The sequence below is a fragment of the Narcine bancroftii genome, chromosome 13 (assembly GCF_036971445.1).
Source record: "Narcine bancroftii isolate sNarBan1 chromosome 13, sNarBan1.hap1, whole genome shotgun sequence".
In the NCBI taxonomy this organism is placed as follows: domain Eukaryota; kingdom Metazoa; phylum Chordata; class Chondrichthyes; order Torpediniformes; family Narcinidae; genus Narcine; species Narcine bancroftii.
The window spans coordinates 75,187,704-75,202,488 of NC_091481.1; the positions used below are offsets into that span (position 1 = coordinate 75,187,704).

The following is a 14,785-nucleotide window of genomic DNA, read 5'->3' on the forward strand; positions in this document are numbered from 1 at the left end:
AGACTTAACAGGATGCTGCCTTAATTAGAAAATATGTTTTGTGAGGCAAGGTTAACAGAGCTCAGACTTTTCTCTTTGGAATGTAGAAGGATGGGAGGAAACTTGATAGAGGTCTGTAAGATTATGAGAGGCATAAATAAGGTGGACAACCAGTACCTTTTTCCCAAGGCAGGAATAGCAAACATCAGAGGACATCTGTACAAAGTGAAGGGAGGAAACTTTAGGGGAGACATCAGGGATAAAGTTTTTTGCATAAAATTGTGGGTACCTGGAAAGCATTGCTGGGGTGATGGTGGAAGGAGTCATTTCAGAGACTCTTAGACAGGCATGTGGATGAAAGAAAAATAGAGGGTTATGAGGTGGGAAGGGTTTTGTTTTTTTGGTAGATATATCTGGGTCAGCACCACATTGTGGGCTGAAGGGTCTATACTGTGCTGTAATGTTCCATGTTCTTTCACTTGATATTCTTCCAAATTCTACTTGTGCCCCTCAGTCATTAAACCATCATGCTCTTAGTTTGGCTCCAGCGAGGGGAGTGTGGTCAATTGCGATTTATATCTTGTGTTTCATTCCTTTCAGAAAAGTTTACAGTGCAGAATGTTTGCAGGAAGGCAAAAATAAAAAAAGTGACATTTCATCCCTGTAGCTTCATTTAAGGGCTTTTTAAATAATATGATCTCAAGGCATCTATCAAGCATGTATCTCCTTATTGCTATACTAGATTTGGGACATAGACTTTCACTGAACTATGGTGACCCCCACAGCAAAATAAAACGACAGCAATTTAATTTAATTTAAATTGAGACATACAACCCGATAACAGGCCCTTTCACCCCACAAGCCTATGCTTGTTTTGAAGGGTGGGAGGAAACCCACGCAGACACAGGGAGGTCATTACAAACTCCTTACGGACAGTGAATGCTTGATAATACCTTGAAGAGGGGCTCATGCCCAAATGTCAGTAATATATCTTTACCTTCTATGGTCGCTGAGTTCCTGCAGCATTTCTGTGTTTTTACTACAATCACAGCATCTGCAGACTTTCGTGTTTACTCCTTACAGACAGCGCCAGATTCGAACCCTAGTCACCGGCACTGTAACAGCATTGCACTCACCGCTGCACTAACTGTCCTGCCCAATCAACTTCGTGAGTTCAATATTTGGGAAATACAGGGCCCAAACCTTTATTTTAACCATTTCATTAAAGGTTTAGATAAAAGAGATCCCAGTGGACAAGATCTTGCTAACTGTGGCCTACCTTTATTGAGGCCACATTACGTCTGTAGCCCTAGGTTAGGGCAGTCTGGATTCCTGCTTGATGCAGCTGCTCCGTTAAGACAGAGATTGACAGGTTCTTGATTAGCCAGGGCAGGCTTGATGGGCTGAATGGCATATTTCTGCTCATGTGTCTTATGGTCTTCAAATAAACTTAAATAATGAAACAAACAAAGTCATGGAGACGTACTGCCCAGAAGCAAGCTCTTCCTTCTGCAGAGTCTGTGCAGGCCATCAACAATCACTTGCATTAATCCCATTTATTTTGATTTTGGCCACATTTTTCATCAACTCACCTCAAAATCTACCACTCATCTACACAGCAGGAACAATTTACAATGACCATTTATCATAAACACACATTCATCTTTTGGATGTGGGAGAAAAGTGGACCATCCACCAGTGACTCTTTTTTTTAATTTTTTTTTCACACCATAAACCACACTGACCAAGATACATACATTTTCCTTTTCAAATATATACAGTGCCATTTTCTCCCCCCCCCTCCTCCCATCCCACCCTCCCTACCTCCCCCCCCCATTCATTTAAAGTACAAAATCTAAGACACATTAAACCAGTCAAACAATGTTGTCATTCAATAAAAATAAACAAGAAACTCCACTGAGTCAATTCTTTTCATTTCCTTCTCCTTTCGTTAATTTAGGTAGTGAATGTCCCCGGTAGGTTTTCTCTATTGTGTTTCATGTAAGGCTCCCATATTTGTTCAAATATTTCAATATTATTTCTTAAACTATATGTTATTTTTTCTAATGGAATACATTTATTCATTTCTACATACCATTGTTGTATTCTCAAATTATCTTCCGATTTCTAGGCTGACATAATACATTTTTTTGCTACGGCTAGAGCTATCTTAACAAATCTTTTTTGTGCACCATCCAAATCAAGTCCAAATTCTTTATTTTTTATGTTACTTAGGAGGAAGATCTCTGGGTTTTTTGGTATATTGTTTTCTGTAATTTTATTTAATATCTGGTTTAGATCTTCCCAAAATTTTTCTACTTTCTCACATGTCCAGATTGCATGAATTGTTGTTCCCATTTCTTTTTTACAACGAAAACATCTGTCAGATACTGTTGGGTCCCATTTATTTAACTTTTGAGGTGTAATGTATAGCCTGTGTATCCAGTTATATTGTATCATACGTAACCTCGTATTTATTGTATTTCTCATCGTTTCAGAGCATATCTTCTCCCAAGTTTCCTTCTTTATCTTTATATTTAAATCTCGTTCCCATTTTTGTTTAGTTTTACCATTTGTTTCCTCATTCTCCTTTTCTTGCAGTTTAATATACATATTTGTTATAAATCTTTTGATTATCATTGTATCTGTAATCACATATTCAAAGTTACTTCCCTCTGGTAAACTCAAACTGCTTCCTAATTTGTCCTTCAAGTAGGATCTCAGTTGGTAATATGCCAGCACTGTATCTTGAGTTATATTTATCTTCCATTTGTTCAAAGGATAATAATCTATTTCCTGAAAAACAATTTTCTATTCTTTTGATCCCTTTTTTCTCCCTACTATTGACTCTTAACCTTTTTTGGTCTAAGGCCCACCTGGCTTCCAACCTAACATTCCATGGCCCACCAGTGACAGTGACTGAACAATATTTTCAAGTCAAAGGCAACTCTGTAAGAAACACATTTTTGTATTATTTAAAATATTTTATTTAACATTTTTAAAGACCCACATGGAAACACTGATCTAGAATTAATAAAATCCACACAGTCACTGGGAGGACATTTTAACTGCACACAAAGAGTACCAGAGGTCAGGACTACATCCCAGACTCTAGTGCTGTGAGATAGTGGCTCTACCAGCTGCCACTCTGCTATATTATATTTCCAATCATTTGTTGCTCAATAACATGCAAAACAATAAGCTATACAAAGCGAAGTAATCAAACCACTTCCTGATACTGGTTTAATCAAGGCCAGGCTATTACAGCACCAGCGAATCGGGTTCAAATCCGGCACTGTCTGAAAGGAGTTTGTACCTTCTCCCCATATCTGCTTGGGTTTTCCCCAGGTGCTCCAGTTTCCTCCCACCCTTCAAAACGTAGGTTAATTTGTGTGGAAGTGGGCAGGTGTTGTGTTCAGAATAGGTTGAACAGGTTCAAAGAGAATCAAAGCGAGACACATGATATTAACAAACAGTGATCTTTATTTATGCACAAGTCACACACTCACAGACTAACCTGGAATAATACACAAATAACTACACATCAGGTGCTAATAAATCAGTGCTAAACATTCTCAACTCTTAATTTTGGACGGAAGGGTTAAACACACAATACCCACCATCCATCTCTAACTCTAGCGATCACAACACATGAATAAACAGTAAATTAATTACAACTAACAAGTATATCAAATGAATTTGGCCTCTACCATTGCCCACAGCTCAGGATCTGAAGCAGGCCCATTGCAGTCGGCCCTTCAGAGCTCCCTGTGACCTACAGCCTAGAGTTCAGTGATGGTCTCCATGCAGCAGCAAAAACAGGGACCAGAAAGACTCCATTTTCAATGCAGGGCCCGTCCTTGTGACATGCGAGGACCAATCGTGCATCAGCCTCACTTGTGGGCAGATTTAACTATTGATTGGCACTTGGAAGACCAACCTCATGACAGCTGCAAGGGCCAATCACACGACAACCTCAGAGGTGGGCAGATCTAACCCTTGATTGGCAGGTGAGGTGACTTTCGGCTTGGTTCCAGCCCTCGCCATCCACATTCTGACCAGGTTCCAGACGAGGAGGTCACATGGCACTCCACAATCCACACCTCAAAGGGAAAGTTAATTTAAGATACCTTATTCAAGTGGATCACATTGCACTGCTTAAGGTATGACTTCTGCAGACCTGAGAGGACAAATGCAATGTGTATCCAAGCCTTCACGCCTCAACCACTTGAGGCCTTGAGGTAAAATATTTCAGGAGGGACCAGAAGCAAAGGGGGCGGCATGGTAAGCGTAGCAGTTAGTGCAACTCTGTTACAGCACCAGCGATCAGGACTGGGGTTCAAATCCCACACTGTCTGTAAGGAGTTTGTACGTTCTCCCTGTGCCTCACCTCCGGGTGCTCCAGTTTCCACTCACGTTCAAAACGTACCAGGGTTGTAGGTCAATTGGGTGTAATTGGGCTGCACAGGCTCGTGAGCTGAAATGGCCTGTTACTGTGATGCATGGCTAAATTTTAAATGATACAGATGCTGGTTAACTAAAATAACAGCACCAACATTAGCCCTTTTTCACCCTCCGCAGATGCTGTCCGACCTGCTGAGTAATTTCCAGCTCTTGATTTCATGGTTTTGTGGGGATGATGTATTTCAGGTGGTGACCGCTCTGTCCAACCATCTCAGCATGGTGGAGGCGGAGAAGCAGAAGCTGAAGGTGCATGTGCGACGGCTGTGCCAGGAGAACCAGTGGCTGTGGGAAGAGCTGGCCGGCACCCAGCACAGGCTGCAGAAGAGCGAGCAGACAGTAGCCCAGCTGGAAGAGGAAAAGAAGCACCTGGAGTTCATGAATGAAATCAAGAAGTATGACGATGAAGAAGCAGCGGTAAACACTCATGGAGGGCTTGGGAACAAGGGGCTTCATTAGCAACAAGGATCTCCTAGTGGCCAATCATTTTAGTTTTGTGCCCCACTCCCACACTGGCCTGTCTGTCCATGACCCCATGTATTGTCAAACTCAGACCACCCGTAAATTGGAGGAGGAACACTGAATATTCCACCTGGGCACTCTGCAACTGGATGGCATTTAATGTTGATTTCTCTAGTTTCTTCCATCCCACTCCCCATCCTCCCTCTCTTCCCTATCCCTCTGTCTCCTTCCCTCCAGCTCTCCACCCCCTTTCCTCTCCATTCACAGAGCCATTCCCCCTGGTGTGCTCTCCCTCCCTTATCCACCTATAAGGCCCTCCCTTTGCCTGTGCTCCTCCCCCTGCCCTTCTGCCCCACTATTTTGTTCAGGTGCCTGCCTACATTTTGCTTATACCTTGATGAAGTTATGTATCTACCCTTGCTGTATAAGTACACTGTTTGACCTGCTGAGTTTCTCCAGCATTGTGGTTTTACTTCAATCATTCCTGTCCACTGCAAAACTTTGCAAAATCTCTTGAGGGATGCCTACCCTGAAGAAGTTCTCCTTTTGGTTCAGGTGCTTCCTATATTTTGCTCACACCCTCCTGAAGAGCTCAAGCCCGAAACGTTGGTGGTGTATTTTTATCTTTATGCTCTGCCACAGAGGGTGGTAGAGGCGGATTCACTGACTATGTTCAAAAGAGAGTTAGATAAGACTCTTGTGGGTAACGGAGTTAAGGGTTATGGGGATAAGGTTGGAAAGGGGTACTGATCAGCCATGATCTAAAATGGCGGTGCTGGCCCGACAGGCCAAATGGCCTACTCCAGTTCCTATTGTCTATTGTCTATTGTCAAGTTCATTGTTAAACCTGCTGAATTTCTCCAGGGTTGGGCATCTTCTTTTAGAGGCCAGTTCGGTTGCCTTCTTTCACAATGTGGCAATTTTTGTTGCAGCTGTGTACAGATCCCAGATTGGTGAGGTATGGATGGCTCCTTCACTTTCCAACCAGTCCAGGACACACTGCTGGAATTGGCTGAGATATAATTTGTAATTATTTCCCACAGCAATTGCCTTGTTTCTATCGGGAAAAGATGATACTGGATGTTATATCTCAAACCAATTCAAAAGGGTTCAATTTTAACTATTTATTAATGACTATTAACAATGTAATGTCTTAACATAATTAACCCCACTATAGGTATCTATACCAAATATACAGATATCATATATTTATAAACAGTGTGTGTGAAAAACCCAGACCATTCCAGTCGGCCAATATTCAGAGAAAAAAAATCCCAAAAAGCCTCCCAAGTCAACCAGTCAAGTAGGTCAATCCACAAAATTCAATCTCAAAGTTCAATGTCCAAGTTCAGTTCTTTAACTGATAACAAAGGATGTCGTATTGAACGTTGGAGGGAGAAATGACTGATGTTGCGTGGCAGTAAACTTGCGAATCCTCACTCATGAGGCATGTGCATTTCACGCAGCCCTCTTCCCCCTCCCATTCTCACTCCAACAGCCGCTCTCTGCTTCACGGCTGGATTCTCCCTTTGTTCTCGAATGTTCCAAGCAATTGGTGAGTCAGATTGAGAATCACCATCAGAATGAGAGTTGTGAAAGTCGGTGTTTTACATCATCGTGCAAACACACATCTTAAAACCGTCTTACGACATTACTATAAAAAATAAAATAATAATAACAATTAAACGCGCACAAAAAGTGAGGCCGTGTTCTTGGTTCATTGATCATTCAGGAATCTGATGGCGGCAGGGAAGAAGCTGTCCTTGTGCTGCTGAGTGCTCGACTTTAGGCTCCTGTACCTTTTTCCCCAATGGTAGTAGAGTGAAAAGGGCACGGCCTGGGTAGTGGGGGCCTTTGAGGATAGAGGCTGCTTTTTATAAGACACATGTCGATGTCCTTGATGGAGTGAAGTCTGGTGCCTGTGATGTCGCAGGCTGAGTGAACAACCCTCTGGAGTTTATTCTTGTCCTGAGAGTTGGCACCTCCATACCAGGCAATGATGCAACCAGCCAGAATGCTCTCCACGGTACACCTGTAGAAGCTTATGAGAGTCTTTGACACATTGAACTGCCTCAGTCAAAGTACAGCCGCTGGCGAGCCTTCTTTGTGAATGCACCATTGTGGAGGCTCCAGGACAGATTTTCGAAGATGTTGGCACCCAGGAATTTGAAGTTCTTGACCCTCTCCACTACTGAGCCCTTGATGAGGACTGGGTCGTGTTCCCCTGACTTCACCTTGAAGTCCACAATTATCTCTTTGGTTTTGCTGACAATGAGCACAAGGTTGTTGTTGTTACACCATTCAATGAGCTGATCTATCTCCCAGCTATATGCTTCCTCATTGCCATTTGTGATTCTCCATTCAGCTGTACCACAAGTTGCACAGAGTTCTTAACAGAAATCTAAACTTTATAATCACAGTCCACAGTCCAAAAGGTTAGTCCATGGTCCCTGCTCACTTAAGATTTCAATATTATCTTAAGTCTCTTGTCATGCTCAGGTTGGGAGAGCTTGCTGCTCTACTCTGGAACCCCTGCAAGCTGGTAGCTTTCAGTGGGCATTACCTGTCCCCCTCCAGCCTTGTCCGTTGTGTTCTTCCATGATTTCCTGAGGCAAAAATCACCCACTTGGAATGGGGGCACATACATAACAACCCAGCAATGTGGTCAAACAGTGATACACGTTCAATTAGTTTGTGGAGAATTGAAGTTTATTATCATCAGATTGCACAAGTATAACCCAACGAAACAGCGATCTCCAGTCCACAATGCAAAACGTACAGACACACAACCAGTCATAACACACGTACAAACAATACATATGCAGGACAAAGTGACATTTATTAAAAAATAAATATTGTTTAGTAAATATTAGAGCCTCAGATGTACAGTTCCTTTGGTCGTTCAGCATTCTCACTGCCCGCAGGAAGTTGTTCCTCAGCTTGGTGGTGCTGGCTCTGACACCCTTATATCTCTTTCCTGATGGGAGTAGCCGAAAGATGCTCTGGGGTCCTCGACAATTTTGTGCACCTTCTTCAGGCAATGGTCCTGGTAGATCACGTTGGGGGGGGGGGGGGGGAGGGAGAGAGACTCCAGAGATTCTCTTTGCCCTCATGCTCCTATGGATTAATCTCCGATCCAGTTTTCTCCATCAACTGTACCATTCTGTAGTGGAAGCTCTCAATAGGGCTCCTGTAGAAGGTTGACATGATGGTGGCCAGTAGCCTTGCCCCCTTCAGTCTTCTCAGGAACTGCAGTCGCTGTTGCACCTTCCTGACAAGTGAGGAGATGTGTGTCCATGATAGGTCACTCGTTAAGTGAGCTATAAGGAACCTGGTGCTCTCTACAACTTCCATTACTGGATTATTGATGTTTAGTGAAGGCTGGTTATTCCTGGTCTTCCTGATGTCCACGATCATCTCTTTTGTCTTGTCCATGCTGAGATTCAAGTTGTTATACTCACACCATATTACAAGATTTTCCACCTCTTCTCTGTTGTGCGACTCATCGTTTTTGCTAATGAGGCCGACAACTGTTGTGTCAACTGCAAACCTGATAACTCTGTTGGAGCTGGAATCAGGGTCAGTAGTGTGAACAGGAACAGGCTGAGTGCACTGCCTTGAGGTGCCCCAATGTTCAGCATGAAGTTGCTCGAGGTTCTGCTACCGACTCAAAAAGACCGTGGTCTTTCCATTAGGAAGTCCAGAGTCCCAGTGAGGACAACTTCACCACCAGCCTCTTAAGAGACAACCTGACTTCAGCCGTGGATTGGGTAACAACGCTCTGAAATCCTGCGACCTATTCCCACTCTAACTCCGTTTTGACCACACAGTTGTCGATCCGCATCCCAACTTCTCCCAGTTTTCTTGCCTCCACGCACAAAGGTTCAGGTTTCCTGCTTCCACAGCCACCCTCTGATCCCATCCTCCCACAACATCCATGCAATCCTGTTGGCTGCTGTTCTTTTTGTGGTTGCTGAAGTTTCCAGTGCACTTCGAGTTCAAGTTTATGGTCACCTGTGCTGAGACTATTTGTTTTACAAGCAGTCAAACTCATCAACCTACATGTAGCACAGCAGTAAAACCCCAAGACAAAATGCAGTTACTGTGCAACATTCTTGGAAATGTTGGAATGGAGAGATAGGATAGTAGAGTCTCTGAGGAGAAGTGATGTGATGTTGAGGGTTTGTAAAGCTCTGGGGAGACCTCACTTGGAGTATTGTGAGCACTTTTTGCCCCCTCATTTAAGAAAAGATGTGCTAATATTGGAGAGGGTTCAAAGGAGGTTCACAAGGATGATTTTGGGAATGAAAGGTTATCATATGAGGAGCTCTTGGCCTGTACTCATTGGAATTTAGGAGAATGAAGGGGATCTGATTGAAACATTTTGAATGTGGAAAGGAATTGTCAGAATGTTGTTTCCCATAGCGGGGGAATCTAGGATCAGGGCACAACTTCAGGATTGAAGGGTATCGGCTTAGAACAGAGATGCTGAAGAACTTTTTTAGCCAGAGTGTGGTAAATCTGGAAGTTGATGCCATAGCCGGTTGAGAAGGCCAAGTCATTGGATGTATTTATGACAGAAATTGATGGGTTCTTCATTAGCCAGGGCATCAAAGATTATGGGGAGAGGGCTGGGAAGTGGGGCTGTGTGGGAAAATTAATCAGCTCATGATAAAATGGCAGGGCAGACTTGATGGGCTGAATAGCCTATTTCTGCAACTATGTCCTAAAGTCTGCTGGAAACAGTTCACAAAATGTCACCCCTCTCTAGCACCATCTTAACAGTCAGTTTCTAAATTGTGATGCATATCTGATCTCAAGTCCTTTTCCATCCTAATTTCCTTTCGTATTCTTACAGGAAGACAAAGACATTTTGTTATCAAAAGCACCACTGGATGATCTTTTCCCGAACCAGGATGAACGGAGTCAGTGTACGTATTTTCCAAGAGTTAAGAGAACCAATGTTTCTTTTTGAATTCATTAACATTTAGCATTTTAAAAAATTCATTCAGAGGGTTTGGGCATCATTGAAAATGCACTCATTTATTGCCCTTCCCTCATGGAGAATTAGATGGTGAGTTGTAGCCTGTGTGAAAGGTACTTACTTTGTATATGGTGTTTTTAGACCACTGAGATTCTGGCCAGGGCTACTTCTGTAAGCCTGAAAGTTGCTCGTATGGACTCGCATTTCGACCAGACCAAGTAAATACAATTGATTCCCTTCCAGAAAAAATTTTGTGAACTAGCAAAGGTTTTCCAACAGTCTGATTTAGGCTTCAGTTGCAATGAATTTGATTAGTCAGGACTTCTAAGGTCCAATCCAGTAACTTGAGCACCTTGCTACATACCTGATTTGAAAGGTTTCTGCTTCACACTTCGACTCCTGCTGCCTTAAAATCACGTACAGTTTCCTGGAAATGGAAGGTGATTTTTCAAAATTCAATTTATTGTCATGTAATAAAAACAGTCCAATATTATACGGAATTCGTTTTCATCTGTCATAAGGCAGACAGAGCCACTTCGGCAGAAATTGCCTGAAGTACCTCTTACAGTTCCCCCAGAGTTACCGAGTGTCCATGGATTCCCCTCCAGCATTCTGCAGTTTCTGCACTCACACCAAGTGTAGTCGATACCATCAGCAACCTGAGTTCCAAGGCTGAACCTCTGACATGACCAGGAACCCTTCCGCACCCTCGGCACCCTCTAACATCCCAGTTCCGACACCTGCTATCCCTTCAGCCAGTCTCCAACAGTCAGCAGCCAATGTGAATCCACTGACAGTGGACGCCATCAGCCCACAGCCTGCATGGATTCCTCTCCTCAAGTCACCAGCAGCCTGCTGCCCGTGTGTTTCTTCAACCACAGAGCCCCTCATTGGACCGGCGCCATGGTCACCATCCCATAGGTCATCTCCTCTGCTTCTCCTTCTCAAACGGGAGGTGGTCTCCCCATGGACTGGTGTCCTGCACCAGTCCTCCACTTCCACGGAGACTGTAACCCCTCGTGGCTGCTGTGGATCATGGGCACAGACCCTGAGTTTGCCATATTTTTTAAAGTAACACCACCGTTAGCTCCATTTACAGGCTGTTCAAAGCCTGTGCGGAGCTGATGGATGTCAGACTGGACGGTTAGACACCATGGGAGTGCGCAACTTCATTGCGGGTCCACACCAGCGGCATCACTGCCGTGACAGCAGCTCCAGCAGTGCCGCCATTTTGGTACTGCGAGCATCTGAAATTAGTCCTATAGTCAAATCAGGTAGAATTCATTCAGATGACACAGTCCGTTAAGAAGGCAAGAAACCATTTCTTGGAAAGGTTCTGAAAAAAAGAGAAGTTCCTGCTCTCTTATAAATTGTAGAGATATTTAATCATCTCATTTTATATTGTGGGTGCTGTGTAATGCATCAGAGGTGATTAGAGAGCTTAGAGAAAAGGAACAATTTGGGGGCAGTGATGATTGAGTTCAATTTGAGATTTAACAAGGAGAAACTAAAGTCTAATGTGTCGGTATTTCAGTGGAGTAAAGGGAATTACCGTGGCGTGAGAGAGGAACTGGCAAAAGTAGATTGGAAAGGAAACTAGTAGAGAAGACACCAGAGTTTCTGCAAGAAATGAGGAAGATGCAGGATAAATACTACATACCAAAAAAGAGGAAATGTCACAACTGTGGCTGAGAAGGGAAATCAAGCCAACATAAAACCAAAAGAGGGCATACAAGGAAGCAAAAATTTGTGAGAAGATTAGGAAGTTTTTAAAAACTTCAGGTGATTAAAGAATCTCAAAATGAGAGATAAGAAATAAGAAACTAGGCTTGCAAATAATATTAAAGAGGGTGAAAAAAAACTTCAAGTATATAAAGAGTAAAAGAGAGGTGAGAGTAGATATAGGAACATTAGAAATTGATGCTGGAGAAATAATTATGGGAGACAAGGCGATGGCAGAGGAATTAAATGAATATTTTGCATCAGTCTTCATGTGGATGGCATTAGCAATGTGGCAGATGTTGAAGGGTATCAGGGAAGGCAAGTTTAATTCAGTTAATATTTCAAGGGAGAAGGAGCTCTGAAAACTGAATAGTTTCAGCGAAAAAATATGGGGATGCTTGCCACTCGTGTGGATGTGGGAGAGCAGAGAGCTCAAACACAGCGCTGCTCCAAAAGGCTCAACCGCCTGGTCCTAAACCTGCTGGCTCCGTAAGGGTGTTAAACGACCTGTTAAAGGACCCGATGGTGTTTTTAAACTAAAATTCTGGTACCGCAGGTCTGTGCTCAAGATGGAGGTGCCTGTGCTTGGCAGCAGCCACAAGAGGTTGCAGATTATGGGTAGCAGTGGACTGGCACAGGGCATCAGTAATGGGGAGAACACCCTCCATAGAGAAGGAGAAGCAGAGGAGACAACCCTGCAGGACAGCGACCACGGCCACAGACTAGTGAGGGACTCAATGGCACAGACTCGTGGGCTGAAATGGCCCGTTACCGAGCTGTATGTCTAAATTTTAAAAAATTTATGGAAGGATGTGATGATGTTGGAGCAGGTTTAGAAGCAATTCATGAAGATGATTCCAGAAATGAATGGGTTAATCATATGAGGAGCATTTGAGAGTTCTTGGCTTGTACTCATTGGGATTTAGGTGAATGGGGGGATTTCATTAAAACATTTTGAATGTGGAAAGGAATGGACAGAATGATGTAGAAAGGTTGTTTCCCATAGTGGGAGAGTCTAGGATCAGGGCACATCTTCAGGATTATAGGGTGTCGGCTTAGAACAGAGATGCTGAAGAATTTCTTTAGTAAATCTGGAAGTTGATGCCACAGGAGGTTGTGGAGGCCAGTTCATTGGGTGTATTTATGACAGAGATTGATGGGTTCTTCATTAGCCAGGGCATCAAAGGTCATGGGGAGAAGGCCGGGCAGAAGGGCTATGTGGAAAAATGGGTCAGCTCATGATTGAATGGCGGGGCTGAATAACCTACTTCTGCTCCTATGACTTGTGGTCTTATCCATAGATCTCATAGAAACAAAAAAAGGATGAAACACAAAGTTATCATGTTCTTGTTAAATATGTGGTTGGCTTTGCTGAGATGAAGGATTATGGAAGGCTCACTCATTTAATATCAGGTTTATTTATTTTCTATCTTCCTTGAACAGTCTCAGGCATGGTCAAAATGCGAGTCCATACGAGCAACTTTCAGGCTTACCGAAGTAGCCCTGGCCAGAATCTCAGTGGTCTAAAAATACCATATAGAAAGTAAGTACCTTCAGCACAGGAGCAATCCAGAGAAGGTGGCCGTGAGATACCTTTCTTGGACAGCTGAGTATTTTTCTCAGCCATGAAGGGTATGAAGAGTCAGCTTAGTGGGGCAGAAATGGAAAGTGCCTGCCTTTGGAGCACTTAGCACCTGCTGGCACAGCTGGCATAAGTTAAAGCAATAGGTTTACCCAGCAGAAAAAAAAGATCTGGAGCCTGGAAGTAATTGATTTGTCATGCTGCTCTGTGCCTTGCAGTGAATGAGTCGCCCAGCAGTGCAGCTGTAGCAGCGCAGCAGGGAGGGTACGAGATCCCAGCAAGGCTGCGAACTCTCCACAATCTGGTCATACAGTATGCTTCACAGGGCCGCTATGAAGTGGCTGTCCCTCTATGTAAGCAAGCTCTAGAGGACCTGGAGAAAACATCGGGCCACAACCATCCTGATGTGGCGACCATGCTAAATATTCTGGCCTTGGTATACAGGTAGGATTCATTTTGTCAGTAAAGTGTGTTAATAACACTGATACCACTGGACAACAAAATTTTTTCAAAGGGTTTGCATCCTGAAAAGAAATTGGGGATTACAATAGATATGTGGGGCGCTGATGCTCTGTTGGCGCCAGTTTGTTAAGTTGAACACAAAGGTAATTTCGGATTTGCTGTATCACGTAGGAAGTTGGAGAAACATGAACTTTTATTGAATTTAGCGTGTTTAATCGCATAACGATGCTGACTCATCGCGTTAGTTCAACTGGCCAAAAATTTTTTGCGACTGATTTCTGTTTGTAATTGGCATCTGATGCCTCTCGTGTCAGTATCCAACAATTGTCGGGCACCACTGACGGATTCCAGTTGTCCTGATACCACTTTTCCGTGGTCGCAATAACCTGGTGATACCTTTCACCGTGTTCGTCACCGACGGCACCAAGATCAGCGGGGAAGGAGTCCAAGTGCGAATGCAGAAAATGAATTTTCAATGACACATCGTGCTTCATGGTTTTGTATGCTTGAAGTAGACTTAAAATATGACAGGAAGTCACGAAAATAGGATATATTTAAAAAATGGTACATATTAAGAAATTTTTTTAGGGTGATTTTTGATGATCAGCAGCCAAATCCATAAAATACACCCAAAGTGTTCAGGAAGCAGAATCTTTGTTGTCTAGAGTACAAGTTGTACCTCTTTAATCTGGCGACGTTGGGACTTGGCCATTGCCGGACCACACAAAATGCTGGAAAACAGAAATTGGCCCCTAAGGGAATACTCATTAGCTCTAGCACCATCTTCTGCACCTCTTCATCTCTTGGATGACATCCTGAAGGGCTAAAATACAGCCGACTGTAAGAAATTAACAGGAACTGTATTACCAAAACACTCAGCTACAGTGCGAACAGATTTTGGCATAGTAGGGTGGCTAACAGTGCCGCCCTGGTGACAGATCTACAAACTAAAGGCAGCAGATCCAAAACGTGCCCGACCACGGGAGTCGCTGTACCATAGATCGTCGGATTAGAGAGGTACAATCTGTACTATAGAAAGTCTTGAAACCATCAGGCTTGGGCCAATTAAATTCAGTGTTAAGTGAAACCCCGATTTTACGCACCCTGATTTAACACAAATTCGGATATAATGC

The 14,785-nt window shown here is 43.4% G+C and overlaps 1 protein-coding gene across 6 annotated transcripts in view; it reads left to right on the plus strand.

Annotated features, from left to right (window-relative positions):
- klc3 (kinesin light chain 3) overlaps positions 1-14,785 on the plus strand; it is a 107,400-nt gene that overhangs the window by 38,192 nt on the left and 54,423 nt on the right. For 5 of the 6 annotated variants that reach the window (XM_069909419.1, XM_069909418.1, XM_069909421.1 and 2 more), the window contains 3 exons: positions 4,630-4,857; positions 9,761-9,833; positions 13,409-13,634. In XM_069909419.1, the coding sequence (XP_069765520.1) occupies positions 4,630-4,857; positions 9,761-9,833; positions 13,409-13,634 (527 nt within the window). The remainder of the gene's footprint in view (positions 1-4,629; positions 4,858-9,760; positions 9,834-13,408; positions 13,635-14,785) is intronic. The other variant, XM_069909422.1, reaches the window with a different exon arrangement.